This window comes from Tamandua tetradactyla, chromosome 17 (assembly GCF_023851605.1).
Source record: "Tamandua tetradactyla isolate mTamTet1 chromosome 17, mTamTet1.pri, whole genome shotgun sequence".
Lineage (NCBI taxonomy): Eukaryota > Metazoa > Chordata > Mammalia > Pilosa > Myrmecophagidae > Tamandua > Tamandua tetradactyla.
Genome location: NC_135343.1, coordinates 7522634 through 7540142, shown reverse-complemented (window position 1 = coordinate 7540142; position 17509 = coordinate 7522634). Strand labels below are relative to the sequence as shown.

Sequence of the window (17509 nt, the reverse complement as noted above, 5' to 3'; positions counted from 1 at the left end):
GGCTGCCCCACAGCAGCTCGTGGCCCAGGGGACAATGCCCACTGTGGGGTGTCGCAGCCAGCAGATGCCAGCGGGTGGGGCGGGCAAGGGTGGGAAACCAGCAGCGGAAGCACCCTGCTGGCTTATGCGTCCCAGCCAGCGACCGCCACTAGGTCCTGGAAGTAACCTGAGAGGGTCTGGCAGGAGCAGGGAAGCCTGAGCGAGCCCTGACAGTGGGATTTCGTGAGTCCACACAGGTTGTCGGGAAAACCCAAGTCTTATGGGTCGACCTGTGTCCTCCAAAAAGGCATGTTCAGGTCCTAACTCTCAGTCTGTGACGGTGACCATATTTGGAAACAGGGTCTTTGGAGATGGGATGAGTCAAGTGGAGGCCATACTGGTCCAGTATGACTGGTGCCCTTAGAAGAAGGGAAGAACTGGACACAGACCCGGGGGAGAAGGCCACGTGACCATGGGGCACAGGGTGACGCCCAGGGATGCAACCCAGAAGCTGGGAGAGTCAAGGAAGGATTTCCCCATACAGATTTCAGACTTCTCGCCTCCAGAGCCGTGAGAGGATACATTTCCGTTGTTTTACACTTTCAGTTCCGGGGACTCTGTCACAACAATTCTAGAGCAGATAGGCACCAAGTAACACACGATGTATCCAGCCAGCTAGCAGACACTTCCTAAGGCTGCCTGTGACACGGCCCCCTGCCAGGTGCTGGGGAAATAGCCACAAACGAGAAAGCTCCTGCCCTGGAGAGCTGAGATTCTACCCCACCCTTCCTGAAAAGCCCCGGTGTATTCCCACGAGCATATGAACACTTGAGACACCAGGTCCATGCTTTAGGACACAGATTGTTTTGGGTTTTTGTGACCCGGGTCCCCTGTCATCCCCAGTTAGTTCTTGGGGAGCTGGTATTTGATTACATAAGACTTGTGTTTTCCTACAGGCAGTAAAGAGAAGTGGGAGGTTTCCAAACACTGCCTTCTGTGCCCCCCAGATTTTGTGGGGAAAGGTGAAAAGAAAACACCTTCAACCCATCAACAAGAGAATCAGCATAAAATAGATGGGATCAGTCATCTTAAAGAAATAAACCATCTGGTGTCATATGTTTGGTTTAATTTGCACTGAAGTACACAGAATTAGATTATTCATAAGGTTGGCTCGGGACCCACACCCTTCGTTGGTCAACACACAACACTTTAGAAAGTCTGTTTGTTTTATAATGAGTTGAACAATAATAATCCGCCTGCCCAATATGAGATCTAGAATTTTATGAAACTTACGTCTTTCTAACCCAACCCACGCATTTCCCCTGTTGTAACTGTGACCCTGGCCCTTGGGATTAGCATTCTCTTGCTTACTTAAAATACAGTTTTATCACATATATATGTGCTCCTACTATGCATAGACAGAGCTTAGCTTTGGTTGTTTTCCGCTTTATATAAAGGGGCATCCTGCGAAATACAGTTTCTGGAACTTGTTTTTTCTTACTCAAAAGCGTATTGCTGGGGCGCACCACAGTGTCTCAGTGGCGCAGTTCTCACCTGCCATGCTGGGGACCCGGGTTCGATCCCCAGGGCCTGCCCATACCAAAAAAATTTTTAAAAGCCTATTGCTAAGATTTCTCCATGTGGTTGCCTGTAGGTGTGGTTTATTTTCACCGCTTATGTAGCATTCCCTTATGCTATTACCCCACTTATTTCTACCATCATTCTCTTGTTTAGCAGGTCTCTGGGTTGTTTCTACATTTGTTTGTTCTTTATTATGGAAATTTTCAAACTTATGCAAAAGCAGAGGGAACGGTCTCCAGAACCCCCACGTGCTCACCACCAGCTTCAACCGACACACAGCCGGTCTTAGTTCATCTGTATCCCCCCAGTCGTGCATTATTTTGAAGCAAATCTCAAACATCAGATCACACCATTCATAAATATGCACATATCAGGATGTGTCTCTTAGAAAGAGAACTCTTTTTTGAAAAATGTAATGATCCCAACAGCATACCTATTCCTTAATAGTATCATAAATCCAGGGTACAAAATTTCCTGATGGCCTCATGAGGTTTTCCAGGGCATGCCCCATGCTGGAAACTGGAGGTGACGAAATGAGGGCTGCTGTTCCATCAGGGCAGAGGCTGAATAGTCCTTGGTGCTTCCCAGCTGGCTGCAGCCAGTCTTTTTTCTAGATCAATTAATTGCTGAAGCTGCCCAAAATCCGAAGATGGGAGACGCCGAAGGGGCAGTGAAGTTGCAGGCCAGGGAGCAAGAAGCCCCGGGAAGGCAGAACCACCAGGGCAGCAGACTGCAGTATCCCCATCCACCCCTCCCATCGCGACCCTGTTTGCATTTCCTTTCCCGGTTAAAATTCCTTTAACTGTATATGATAGAATTATTAATTCCCCAAGGTCTCCGCCTGCCCCCCCTCTTACTTTCTTTACCCTCTCTATGTGCTTAGAAAACAGGAGAGGCAAGGAAGAGGAGATGATAATAGGGAAACACAGAACTGAGAGTCAGAAGCCCACCCTTAATCTCCTGAGTTTAATCTGAGGGTTGGCCAACTTTTTCTGTAAAGGGCCAGATAGTAAATCTTTTATGCTGCCTCAGCTCCTCAGCTCTGCCTTCCAAGAGCAAAAGCAGCGGTAGGTAACAGGGAAAGGAAGGGGCATGTTTGTGTTCCAGTAAAACTTCATGTACAGAAACGGGGCAGGCTGATGTGGCCCACAGGCTGTAGTTTGCAGGCCCCCGATCTAAACAATGCAAATATTTTTATTTGTTTGGTCCTCCTCTATTTTTGAGTATTAAGTAGCTAGCATTTTAGTTAACTGCTATTATTATTGCTGATTTTCAGGTGAGGAAACTGACGCACTGTGAGATGGAAGGGACTGGCCAACGCCTCATTTAGCCCCTGGCTGAGCTTGAACTTGAGCCCCAGCAATCTGCCCTCAAAGTCCATATCCCTAACTTTTACTCTTTGAATAGATGCAAACGAATTTTTATAATGTTGTCATCAGATAAATTGTATAAAATAATTTCTGATTTTTCCTTAGCATCATAACTATTTGTCTCACAATCTTGATAATTATGATCTATAATTGCTGCAGAAGTTTTGCTGATCATGGCAATAAGTTTCACTTATGCTTTAATGCTATCAAAATGATTACTTTTCCATACGGTCCTTTATGTATGTTTCTTTTACAAATTTCCTACTTGGGTCCTTTGCCCTTTTATCCATTAGGTTATGATGCTTTTCTTCAAACTTTTACTCTATACGGTTTAAGTATTAATTCCTTGAGCTTGTTTGATACGATAATTTCCTTTAAATTTTGCTTTTATTTTCTTATTAGGCAGAAATCGTTACATAATCAAGCCTGTCAATCTTTGCTCTTGTGATTCTTTTATTGCTAGCGAACACTGAAGTGTTCAGCCTGTTTTTGTTTATTCTACAAATATTTATTAAATGCTCACTACAAGCCAGCCATGCTTTGAAGGCCGTGAGGTTACAGCTGATACCTAAATAACATCTCTGCCCGATAGAGCTGCCATTTGGGTGGGGAAACTAGACGGAAAGTAAAGAAGCAAATATATAACATAAGGCCTGTTGGTGAGAAGTGTTATGATGTCACCTGACACAAGGTGAGGGGACAGAGGACGTAAGGAAGTGCCATTTTAGAAGGGCCTCCGGGAAAGTCACATTTGAACAGAGATCCAAACAGGTGAGCCGTGAGCTATGCTGATTTTCCTGCAATTTGTTGGTTTTTGTTTTGCAATTTGTTGGTTTTTGTTTTCTGGTATTTTTAGTTCATTAATTTATTTGAAAAAAAAATTTTTTTTGGGGGGTGGCATGTTATAAAAGAGGCTCTGGGTTATTTTTTCTAATTTGTATAGGGTCATCTCAATATGCTCCCTTTTGTCTTTTAAAACAAACAGGTCCTGTTGTTTTAAACAGAAAAAATTGTGTTGGTTTTTTTTTTTCTGTTTTAAAAAAAAAACAATAGATTCTGTTGTTTAAAATAGGGGAAAAAAACCTGCTTTAAAACAACAGAAATTTATTCTCTTACAGTTCTGGAGGCTAGAAGAATAAAATCAAGGAGTCAGCGAGGCTATGGGCAAACTGTGTCTTAACCATCTTTGTACCTACAATACCTCCCAGAGGGCCTGGCCAAATTAGATTTTTAAGACTTTTTTTTTGTTGAGTGAATAAATTAACCAATCAATTTTGAACTTCATTCAGATATTTTCAACTCTTAGAAAGGCCTAAGGGTACCTCATTCTTTTAAATAGGTCACAAGGGGCAGAGAGCCACTCACCTGCATAAAAAAGTTTTAGGACTTTTATTCTGAAAAGTAGCAAAACGTCTCTTTTACTACAAGCCCGCTCTTAACACAGGGTCTTGTTGCACAACTGAAGGACAGAACCGAGTCCCCCAAAATGGCAGAGCCATTTCCTTGAGAGAGGACGAGGTCTGTTTGTGAATTGTTTTATTGCCTTCGCCTCAGCTGGACGGGGCTACACCCCCTCACGGGCCATCTTCAGCGTGGTCAGACTGTAGGCTTTTCCGGTTCTGTGTTTCCACCGTTCGTGCATCCAGATTCCCCCGAGAGCTAAGAAGACCAGCAACAAGGGAGCCAACGCGATCTCCCAGGAGAAGGTGGAGGCTGGAGGACGGAAAAAGTCACGTTAGGGCTCACAGAGTCGCCTCTGCAAACAGGAAAGGACAGGGCAGGTGGGCAGAGAAGAGAGAAGTTGAAGTTTCTTTTCGTTTTTCCTGATAAATGTGGGTTGACTTTCAAAGTGTGCCTTTTACCCCTGGATCAAGATTATCTGGGGAAAATGTTGTGTTAGGTAATTTTTTTTAATAAATAAAAAAAAAAAAAAGAAAAGAAAAAAAAAAGATTATCTGGGGAGAATGGCTGTGACACATGGATTACGTGCCTGGATCCCAGAGATTGGATTCTGCTTTTTTTGTTGCATCTTTCGTTTTCAAGTCTGCAGAGACCCTGTCTCTTTCCCAATATGAATGTCATGGAAATTACCTAAAACACCCCCTTTTGTCCTAAGCCAATGGTTCGTGCACTTTAATACGAAAGGGGGCTTGCTAAATTGCAGCATTTTTGCCCCGTCCCAGAAGAGTGAGTCACAGACCTGGATTGTGCCAGGGGTCTGCATTTGTATCTGGTGGCCCAGGTGAGTGCGAGGCTGGAGGACCTCGGGCTGTATTTGGAGAATGTAGTGGAGCTCGGTGGTCATTCCCTGCCCTACTGCTTGACCGAGCCCTCCTCAGCTTTCCCTTTTGATGTCCGTGTGCAGCAGCCTTCCCAGCAAAACTCGGAAGCAGACTGCCCGGAAGGCATAACTGGGATTCCAGCTGGGAGCGCTTTGGACTTGCCTGCTGTTATCTGAAGCTGCTTGCGGTCACAGAGACTTAACTGCGGCGCCCTTTCCTGCACCCCAGTTAAACAATGAGAAGAAATCAATTCAGTCAAAAATGATAACATGAGTTTTTCCTTCCCTTTTTTAAGGTCCTTAGATGGGTGTTGGGGCGATTGCACTTTATTAGCTGCTGATTAATTATCTCAGCTCTCGAGCCAGTCTGAGAAAGTTTCTCAATCTCAGGACGAGAACCACCCTGCCCTCCCTCGAGAGGCCGTTCGGGGACGGCTGGACCTGCTGACCCAGTGCAGACCCGCAGGAGGAGGCAGGGTTTTTTCAAGTTTATCGCGGAAACGTTTTTATCTTTTTCCCAAAAATCGACCCGCTATTTAATCTTTTTTTCCTTTGTGCATAGCCGCCCAAAGGCCAGTCTCTGCACGACAACCGCTAAAGCATTGCTTTTTTGAAACGGGAGGTTTGCTTTCAGCGCTGCACTCACAGGAAATGCGAGGTCCCTCCCAGGGAGCCGCCTGCGAACCGGCAGCTTTGTGGGTCCCACCCAGAGCCCCCGACACGCGGCTCTCCCCGGCGCCCCGAAACACGCACCTTCTTTGACTGTGGTTCGGAGTGTCTGGAAGCCCAGCGTGTTGACAACCTCACACTGAAAGTCCGTGTTCATATCCTCTTTTGTGACTGGGTCAAAAATCAACGGCACTTCGACGTAGTTTTCATTATTTTCTGAGTATTCCCTGAGTGAGAAGACATTTTCTTAAACAGGGCATATCAAAGGCAAGCTTGTCTTTTCTCACTCAGACACCCAGAAACATGCATGGTGCTAGAGCTGCTTTGAAGACTGATAAGGTCGGGGTCACCTGCCACCCCTGTTTGTCACCTCCTGGGGGGAAATGCCAAGCCTGCTTCAGAAGGCGGGTGCGCTGCTGAGGCTGCGGGCCACCGAAATGGCATCCTTGCGACCACGAGCGCCTAACCAGTTGGGGTTAATCATGGAGAATTCATGACTTAAGGCCCTTCTTAATGAACAAGGCCAAATGGAAACCAGTGGTGAGAAGAGACGTGTCTAGTTTGGGAGATTGGCTGTCTCACCAAGAAATCATTTTCACATAAAAGGGCAGGGAGCTCCCAGAGCCCCCGTCATCAGTGAGCTTCTCCCCCTCTCCTCTCCACGCTGGAGACTCAAGTTCAGACAGGGGGACTACAGTCGGGCCAAGGGAGACGCGTCTATTCAGAATGACTGCCATCGTCGTGGTGTAAGAATCTGAGGATTACCTTGACACTATCTATGAGTGTGGGGGCCACAGCAACAAAACTGGGAGAATTTTTGTCTTATCTACGGGGAGAAAATACAAGCCCTTACATAAGTGGTTGGGGCGAGTAGGCTGTCCTGTTAACTGCAGCCAAGCCTTTCACAAAAAAAGAAGCACAAGCAAACGACTGTGCCAAGCACATATCGTCAGCCGCGAAAGTGCATCCCAAAGGATGTTTTCTGATCGTGGCCAGCAAGCCAAAGTTCACGTTAATCCAAAGTATCAAACCTTGAATTTAAAAATACTTTGCAATTTGGGATGTTCAGTGGGCCCTTTTCCTCATATGAAAATGGTCCCCTTTACGAGGTCTGATTGCTCTAGTTTTAGGGAACATTTCATAGAGTTGAATGCTTGCGAGGACAGACTAAGAGAGTCCCCGGTTTCCTGGGAAGGAGAGGATCTGCAGCTGGGTCCCAGGATCTTTTCAAGGGTTTATGAAGATATCTGAGATTCAGCGGGCAGAGTGGAAACTCATCAGCTCCAAACTAGAAAAAGAAAACTGCAAAAACCAAGCAATAAAACTTGTGAACCGTTACACGATGCAACATCCCTATTGAATAGTCAACTCAACTCAAATCATTCAGAGGTTTGGAATCACAAGATAGTTCTCAGGGTGGCAGGCGTGTCCCGTTTGTAAGTTTGCTACAGGTCGGTCCCCGGGCGGAGCGGTGAGGCCTGCGGGGCCCTTACACGGCTCTGTGGGAAGACGCAGCCGGGACGACAGAGAAGAGGCCACTTACTGACGCTGCCCTTCGGTCACCCGGCCTTCCTGGTAGGCGCTTTCGATGTGGCTGTTGTTGGCTGTCCACCACAGCAGCGTGGTGGCCTGGGTGCCAGCGCCCAGAAACACCTTGCATGGGACTGTCAGCCGGGACCCTGCAAGAACAGTACGGGAGCTGTCGGGAGCTGCAAGGAAAAGACGCTGAGGACCCTTCCTCCTGTTCTCAAAGACCTGAAATTAGACCGCTTCCCAAAGCCATTCAGCTCGTGGAATCATCCCCTAATTCAAGGGCCGCCTTCTCCTACAATGTACTCGATGGCCCTCTGCAGAGGGCCCATTGCTGGTCTCAACTCCACTTTTCCCCGGGCCTGCAATCTCCCTCCCCTCAAAAGAGAGGAACCCACCGTTATCAGCGCGCCCTACTGTAAGGCTCACCCTTTAAAAAAAAGCCAGTGTCTTTCGTATGAACAGCACCCCCCCGAGTGGCGCAGCGTGACGGGGCCGGGCCCCAGCTTCCATCACGGCTAAGCCGGTTTGGGATTTCTTTGTAAGTCATCGACGGGGCGGTGAGAAGGCAGGACATGTCCTCATGGGCGATGGGCTGAGTCTGCATGAACCTGGCATGACTCCCAGCTCACAATGCCAGCCCTTGTCCCTCCGCCACCTCCTCCTTACGAACCTAAAGATTTCCCCCGGCCCAAAGAGGCCCCCTGGACCGGCATCCTGGGGCCCTCGGGCACTCAGAGCATTGCACGGAGGAGCAGAGCTGCCGGGGCCCCTCCACTTCGCCCCTCCCCAGTCTCCGGAGGGCTGAACGGGGCTGAGACTCACAGGCCGGGCCTATCCCCAGAGCCTGCCCAGAGCCATTCTTTTCTGTGGCCTCTGCTTAGGAGCAGTCCATTTGCATTTTGAAAGCAAACCCAATGAGATGTAAAAAAACAAAGACGGGGGTGGGGGGAGGGGTCCTACAGCCAGGGTTTACTAGATGAGTGTGAGAGCCGCAAAACCATTATGCAAACTGGGACAAACAAACCCTTCCTTCCAGGACTGAAGCTGGGATGGAATGGGGCCACACCAGAGCTACCCTGTGGGCAGTTCCTTCCCACAGTGATGTTAGGACCTCCCGGCTCCCTGCCAGCGTGCACAGCCAGGAGGCCTTGCTCCACAGAGCAGCCATGCAGCTGGCCAGCCCTTTTGGCAAGGAGAAAGGGTCTCCGAGGGCCAGGCAGTGGCCGGGTCTGCCCCATGTCACAAACGGGGGCCTGGGGAAATGCTGGGCATCAAGTGAGTTATTTTAAATATGCTGGAGCTGCTGGCTTCAGTTAATCCTTTCCTAAGGGTTTTTGCATTTAGGTTTTTGTAAGTAGGGTTTTCAGGTAGTATGCCCGTTTTAAAACAATACCATTTCTATCAACTTTTGAAGAAGGGAGCTGGCCCCCTACATCTGTGATTTCTGCCCCATGCCCTGGGCTTCTTGGGCTCCCCCCACTCACTGCACCCCAAAAAGTGGCAGCTAGCAGGCCACGGGGCCCCCCGAGACCCCCATGCTGTGGGGTCCGGTCTGCCTGGCAGGCCGGGTGGGTTGCACAGCCCTCACGTGCCTTACCCAGTGAAGCTAATATGGTCTGGTGGGGGAATACAATCACCGGAATCGTCTCCGCTTCTTTTTCTAAGATTTAAGGAAAGAGATGCTGTTAGGAAAGGCTTCGGTTCAAGCTCCTGATCAAGTCCCATTGTTTAGCTAATTAATCCTTATCCCCTAGTGCGGCCAGTCACTGAGGGACTCGGTCTTTGCCTGGCAAAGGAAACGGACTCTGCAAAATTCAACATCTTTGGCCAGTGCCTTTCCCAGCAGAGAGATTACTGGAAGAGGTCACAATTAAGTACACATTCTGCTGACAGACATTCTTTGCTCTGTGATAAACAAGCAACCCCTCCCCTCCCAGGCTTCCTGAATGCACTCAGAACAATGATGTTCATGAAATCCACGGGATGGGTTTATCCGAAAGGTCTGAGTGCCCTCAGATGTCTCCCCATCCCAAGTGCCTGCCGTGGAGTTCTGGAGATTTCTTTTAAAAGGGTGCAGGGAAGCTGTGGGGACAACCAATTCAGTAGGCCGAGACCTCAATGCTGGGATTCGCCCCTATGAAGCTTATTCCTGCAAAGGAGAGGCTGAGTCTACTTATAATTATGCCTAAGAGTCACTCTCAGAGAACTTCTTTTGTGCTTAGATGGGGCCTCTCTCTCTAAGCCAGCTTGGCAAGTGAGCTCACTGCCTCCCCCCCACACACATACATGGGACATGACCCCCAGGGGTGTGACTCTCCCTGACAACGTGAGACAGGACTCCGGGGATGAGCCGGGACCAAGCATTACGGGACTGAGAAAGCCTTCTTGACTAAAAGAGGGAAGAGAGAAATGAAACAAAATGTAAGTGTCAGCGGCTGAGAGGTTTTCCTGGAGATTATTCTTATGTATTCCTACATAGATATCACCTTTTTAGTTTATGGTGTATTGGAGCGGCTGGAGGGAAGTACCTGAAACTGGTGAGCTGTGTTCCAGTAGCTTCACGTCTTAAAAACAACTGTACAGTGTACAGCTTTTACACTGTGACTGTGTGATTGTGAAAACCTTGTGTCTGATGCTCCCTTTATCCAGGGTATGCACAGATGAGTAAAAAAATAAGGACAAAAAATAGGGGTGGGCCGCGGTGGCTCAGCGGGCAAAGTGCTTGCCTGCTATGCCGGAGGACCTCGGTTCGATTCCCGGCCCCAGCCCATGTAACAAAAACGGAAAAACAAAATACAATAAAGCAAGAAAATGTTTGGAAAATGTTTCCCTTTCTTCCTTCCTTCTATCCTTCCTTCCTTCTCTCTGTCTTTCCTTTAAAAAAAAAAAAAAAAAAAAAAATAAGGACAAAAAATAAATAATAGGGGGAATAGGGGTAAAAAAAAATGGGTAGATTGAAATACTACAATGAGGGGGATGGGTAAGGGGTATGGGATGTATGTTTTTTCTTTTTTCTTTCTATTTCTTTTTCTGGAGTGATGCAAATGTTCAAAAAAATGGTCATGGTGATGAATGCACAACTAGGTGATGATATGTGAGCCACTGACTATACACCACGTCTGGACTGTGTGAATGTGAAGATATCTCAATAAAAATGTGTTTTTAAAAAAGAAACATTAAAAAAAAACTTTAAAAAAAAAGGATGCAGGGACTCAAAGAACCGCGGGTCTGTAAGGCTAACCACGCGGATGATAACTGTAGTGACTCGCTAACCGATTAGATCAACTCCAAAGCAGGGGGTCCTGGGGAGGCTCAGAACCCAGCTCCCCGGAGGTGCCACGGCTGAAGGAACCGGCATCGCAAGTGCAGGAAGAAGGGTGGCTGCGAGTGACCGACGTGCTGCCTCTCCCCACCACGGGCCTCTCCACCCTCACGTCCCCCACTAAAGAGCATTGCGAAACCCTAGCATGCCTCAGCATGAGGCCACGAGACAGTGTGACGCGAGAAGCAGCTTCCCACGGTGACCACAGCCTCCATTTGGTCACAGCCAAGAGCAGCTGCTCAGCCTTCTCCTGGGCTGGGCCCACCCGGGGCGAGAAAGAACCTCGGGGGCTGGCCCCCTCCATGGGCCCCTCCATGGGCCGCCTCCACCGGCCTCGGCACCGCCTGGGGCCTCCTAAACTCCCGCAGTCTCTCATTCCGTAGACCCCGTGGCCGGGGCCCTGATTCCGCACGCCCAGGTGCCCAGGTGCCCAGGTGCCCAGGTGCTACTGCTTGGCCCGGGGCCATTTGGAGAACCGCAGATCCTCTGTGATTGGCTGCCCCCTAGTGACCATGTGCGGCATCGCACCCACGGACGGCATGGCCCTTCAAGGTGCAGGGCAGGGTGTCTCAGCATCCCCCCCTTGCCCGCCCGGGAGGGGGGACAAGGAGCTGATAGGAATGAGACACAGCACACACCACACACACAGCACACACCACATGTACTCACATCACACACACATCACACACCACACCAGATGCACCACACACACATCACACACCACACACACCGCACACACCACACACACCACACATACACACACCACACACAGCACACACCACACACCACACATACACACACCACACACAGTACACACCACACACCACACATACACACAGCACACACACCACACACACCACACATACACACACCACACATACACACAGCACACACACCGCACACACCACACATACACACAACACACACAGCACACACCACACACCACACATACACACAGCACACACACCACACACACCACACATACACACACCACACATACACACAGCACACACACGACACAGCACACCCACAGCACACACCACACACCACATGTACTCACATCACACACACATCACACACCACACCAGATGCACCACACACACTGCACACACCACACACACTGCACACACCACACACACCGCACACACCACACACACCACACATACACACACCACACATGCAGCACACACACAGCACACACCACACACACCGCACACACCACACACACCACACATACACACACCACACATGCAGCACACACCACACATACATAACCACACACAGCACACACCACAAATACACACGCTGCACACACAGCACACACACCACACATACACACACCACATACACCACACATACCACACACACACACAGCACACACATGACACACCATACCACACACACCACATATACACACACCACACACATCACATGCACCGCACACACCACACATACACAGCACACACACCGCACACACCACACATACACACAACACACACAGCACACACCACACACCACACACCACACCACCCACACCACATATACACACAGCACACACCACAGGCACACCATGCCTCACACACCACACACACCACACACTACAAATACATACACCATTCACACACACACACACCGCACACACCACACACGTACATCACACACCTAGCACACACCACACACACAACATGCACAACACACACAGCACACCCCACACATACATACACCACACACACCACACACAAATGCGCACACGACACCACACACAACACACACCACACACCACACATACTACAAATACACACACCACATATAGCACACACACCACAATATGTGCACTCTATACCACACCTACCGCACACACACCCCACACACAACATGCACAACACACACAAAAAAAACCACACAGCACACACAAGCACACCACACATAACACATCACACACACACCACACACACTACACACACAGCACCCACCACACACTAAACACACCCACAGCACACACACAATATAAGGTGACATGGAGACCTCAAGACAGGAGAGACATGATTTGCCCTGTAGCCAAACCCACCCTCTGCGTCCTCCAGGAGAGTAAACGCCTTTCCCCACCACCGGCCAATTATTTAACTTTGATTGCTTCAGAGCTCTTTGAACTCCCCTCCGAAGGCCCCGGTTGTGTTAGCTGATCAGTACACCAATGAAAGCGAAGCACGCGCTTTTCCTGGCACAGCCCAGCACCTGCACACCTGGCCACGCCCGTGCTGTGAAGGGGGCCCCATGCAATCCGGGGGGAGCTCTCATTGTCCAAAACCCTGGTGTCAAGGACAGCTGGGCTCGATCAGGGAGACGAAGAAGGGTGACCTGCCCCTGAAACACCAGCGCATGGCGCCTGCTCGGAAACCAAGTGACGTCACAGCCTCCTGGAGCGCTGGGCGGCCTTGGAGCGCCTGTGTCCCCACGGGGGCTCTGGGACAGGTGCAGGCTTCCAAAGAGCCTCTCCCTGGGGCGTCTCTGCTCAGCCCCAGTAGTGGTGTATTCTGGTCTCCCACTGGGACCCAGGACTCGCCTTTCTCCCCCACAACCCCTGCTTTCTGCTCTCATGGTGCCTTAGCAGCCTGGCGCTTTCAGGGAGATGACAATCTGTTTTCCTTTGCCCTACCGACCTTCGAGCAATTCTACATGAACCTTAATTTGTTCTTTGCCTGCTCGTTGCTGGAGCTGGCTGCAAAGTACTTACTGTGGACACGCAGCTTAACGCTCCTGGTGACATTGTACTGCCTGCCTCGGTGGACAAATGTCATGCCACAGCTGTAATAGCCCGCGTCCTCCGCAGACACGTTGCTGATGAGAAGGCGAGGGCTTCCCTTCACACTCAGAAACTTCTTATCGTCTTGACCCAAAAGAACAGAGTCCTGAAGGAAAGATGCATTTTAAACTTATTCTATAAGCAGATTTAAGTCTCAAGGCCTGTGGATGGCATCGTCATTACCAATCCATGTTGAATTTGCAAATGTTGTGCTTTGGCTATGCATCTATTTGCTTTTCTAGAAAAGGGAACTTCTTGTCATATGAAACCAGTACAGTTGCTGTGTATGTTTAACCAAGCAGGGTTGGGGGTGGGGCAGGGAGGGGGGAGAGATTATCTGTTTTTTGACAAAAGAGGGCATTTAGAATGCAAATAGATTTGGGGACTAACAGCCGCCTTGCAGGTTTAGGAGCTACCCGGGAAGGCGGGTTCCCTTACGCTGGGAAACAGCGCTGGGAAGAGATGCTGCAGCAGCAGTGACTTGAAAAGCCATTTCAGCTGTAGGAGTCAGTGGAGCTAGAGAAGAAGTCAAAAGAAGAAAGTAAACAGGAGAAACGAGACCACGCTTTCCGTATGGATAAAAACTGGGTCCTCTGCAGGTCAGAACCCCCAAGAGCAGTGAAATATAAAAAGCTGAACGAGGTTTGAGGAAGCATCCTAACCAGCCAGCATGTCCTCCCCAGGCATGCCTCTTACAACTCCGAGAGCTTGCACTCGTGAAACAGAACCTCCAGCTGTGTCATGATCTTCCTCCGAATGGCAGCACAGACATAGCTGAAGCCGTTTGCTAGCCTCATGGCTCATGAAGTATCACGTTATAATATATTTAATTAGAAGTAGAAATTTCATTGTTTCTGGCATGAGTGATCCAATAGGATAAAAGTCACACGGCAGCCAGCCACTGCAGCTGTCCCGGGCCCTTCAGCCTCCAGGGTGTGTGTGTGTGTGTATGTATCCCAGCGCCTGTGTGTGTGTGTGTGTGTGTGTGTGTCCCAGTGCCTGGGGGAGAGCCTCCAGGGTGTGTGTGTGTGTGTGTGTGTGTGTGTGTGTCCTAGCGCCTGGGGGAGAGTTTTGGCTTCTCCATCCACCAGCTGAGTGACTTTGGTCAAATGCCGTACATTTCTGTGTCTCCATTTCCTAAACTGTAAAACGGAGGTATTAACCAAGCCAGGGGGGTTAGGACAGGTTTGCACACGGTGGGTGCTGAGTAAAGATGAGCTTTAACAGGAAGAGGATGAGTATTATTAAGTAATGCCACAATATCCTTGCCCGCCCATATTTATTAAGCACCATTTATAATCATGCATTGTCTTGGGCACTTCGTAAACAGAACTTCATGCCATTTTCAAAACAATCCCAGGCAGTGGGAATTGCTAATCTCTGTTTTCCAGAGGAAAGGGGTTCTAGAGGTGAAGTGACTTGCCCATGGGTGCACAACAGGTAAAGGAAGGCACAGGGCTTCAAACCCTGAGGGGAGACTGCCAGCCATGCTCTTTGTTCTGCAGGGAAACCTTTCTCTTATTCTCCCTTGGCTCTTCCTAAACCAGGAAGGTATCTTCAGCTGGACAGGCTAATTCACAGGAGGTGGCTATTTCATTCTACTTTCAGAAAATCATTTAAAAGTTTCCAGTGTCACACTGATATTTCATGTACGTATGTATCTGTAGTTACAATACCGGCCAACTGGTCAACCTATTATGGCTGAAAGGATCATTGCTTTGCAGTGTCAGTCTACGGTCTGTATTTGGGTTTGGAAAACTTGTTCCATAAATGGTCAAATAGTAAATATTTTAGGCTTCATGGGCCACGTGATCTCTGTAGCAACTACTCAACTCTGCTATGGTCGCAAAAAACAGCCTCGGACAACATATAAATGAACATGCATGACTGAATAGCAGTGAAATTTTATTTATGGACACCGAAATTTGATTTTATGTAATTTTCATGTGTCACGAAATATTACTATTCCTTTACTTTTTTTTCAATTATTTAAAAATATAAACTCCAATTGAAATTTGTGACTAACTGGATAACGGAGCAGCTTATCAGTATATGGTATAGAAAGAGAATAAAACTCCAAGAAAGCTACTTGGTTTACTGATAACTTACAGGGCACAAGCCCATCAGCTGCACAAGCTCAGAACCAGCCAAGGGTCTGCCTGAGCGCTGACATTGCCATCAGTAACGCCAAATATGAACCGTCCAAACCACTGCTTTGCGTCTCTCATTTCTGTGGTTACAGCCCTGATAGTAGGGCCCTTAACCTATATCATTCTCTACATGAGAGGAGCCAAGCCCATGGAGGTGAGAAATCTTCAGAAACAATCTAAAGTGTAGGGGCTAAAGCAATGTGACAGCTCAGTTACCCTGTACCGCAGCAGTCATGGGGGGGGGGGGGGGCAGTGATTTTAAAACCTCAACATTGTACCAACAGTTATGATTGTCCCAACACATATCAGCTCTGATCAAAACTTGTGACCTGTTTGGTACTAACCACAATTTATAATTTGCTAGTCTGCTGTGTTCGTATTTATTTTTCATATGATGAGAACTGGATTTTAGTATAAATAAAGTATTTAAAGAAGGGATTGGAAAATGAAGGCATTGTTCAAATTCCTTAGTTTTTGAATCTTGAGTAAATTATTTGAAACATTGAGACTTCACTAAATGGAAAATAAGGGCTGTTAAAAACAAATAAATATAAATATAAAAACTACACTTAGCTTAAAAGCCAGACAAAAACAGATGGTCAGGCTGGCTTTGGCCACAAGCTGTAGTTTGCTGACAACTGTCCTATGTATGGTCTCTGATATTCTCACGAGGAAGCATTAAAACACCCAACAGTATTTATTCAATGAGGCAGGAATAAAATAATATTGTACTTACTCCTTTAACCCAAAGGTTAATTGTCCTATAGTTAAAAAAAAATCGTTTAGTATGTGTACAAAGTTATTATATGAACTAAATTTTTTTCTAAATTTGTATAAAGGGCAGAGTAAAATGTGATTTTCTTCAGCTATTTACTATAGAGTCCTAGTAATAGTATTCCTTCTCTAAAATTGGTCTCATGATAACCTTTTCCCAAACCACAGAAGGACACAAGAGCACATTAAATCACTACCCTTTTAAAATTAAATGTTTTTCTTAAAGAAACAGAAATATAAAAGTGAAGATGTTGTCTTCAGAAATATTTCCAATGGCCAGTTAAAAATATGTTTTAATGAAATGGCAATTTTAAAAGTTGTACCTTGTACCATTGAACATTCAGGTCAGTTCTGTTTCGGGTGAAGTCACTGAGTTCAGGGCAAACTAAAGGTCCAGAGGTTGACAAGGTTAGGATTTGTGAGTAGGAGATGAGGGGCAGAGAAGCTTCCGACTTTTCAACAACGCTGAGCTCCACAGACATTTGCTCACAGTAGGAGGCATTTCTGATTTAAAATAAAATGAAACAGAAGATAATAAATAGAAAGGCAAAATACAAATAAATGAAATAATTTCCCCAGCCCCATTAAATTCCGCCTCCTGCATTTTCTTGATTATATGACATCCTCTCCCTGATAATTTTGAAGCTTCAAGGGACGGGAGCATCACATCACAATTGTGGTACATCCTGTGTTTTTCCCAAGTGAGCCTTGGTAAGCCTGAGATTTCCAGGACAGCTCCGGTCACAAGGAAATCCCCAAGTTTTCCAAGGTTCCGGGGCGTCCCGAGTCCAGTCCCAACACGCTCCGGCGCAGGGAGCCGCCATCCTTTGGAGGGACTGTTACCAAAAAGCCGCGGTTTCCCTGAAATGCAAATCCCTTTACTTCTCCTGAGAATCACTTATCAACTGACATCTAATTTCAGAAGACTGCCGAGGGATTAGTGTGAGAGCTAGAAAAGATTCTGGAATATTGCACGGAGAAAATGATCATGGGTAAGTTTTGGGTGTTAGTTTGTTTTTCGGCCCATGTAGCCCACAATCCCAATAT

General features: G+C 47.7%; 1 protein-coding gene across 2 annotated transcripts in view; it reads right to left on the bottom strand.

The window, feature by feature from the left end:
- Positions 1-3969: 3969 nt before the first annotated feature.
- IL1R2 (interleukin 1 receptor type 2) overlaps positions 3970-17509 on the bottom strand; it is a 34219-nt gene continuing 20679 nt past the window's right edge. For both annotated transcript variants that reach the window (XM_077133962.1, XM_077133963.1), the window contains 6 exons: positions 16786-16966; positions 13470-13644; positions 9011-9073; positions 7424-7559; positions 5965-6107; positions 3970-4643 (listed from right to left, as the gene is read on the bottom strand). In XM_077133962.1, coding sequence (XP_076990077.1) covers positions 4495-4643; positions 5965-6107; positions 7424-7559; positions 9011-9073; positions 13470-13644; positions 16786-16966 — 847 coding nt within the window. In that variant the 3' untranslated portion in view covers positions 3970-4494. The remainder of the gene's footprint in view (positions 4644-5964; positions 6108-7423; positions 7560-9010; positions 9074-13469; positions 13645-16785; positions 16967-17509) is intronic.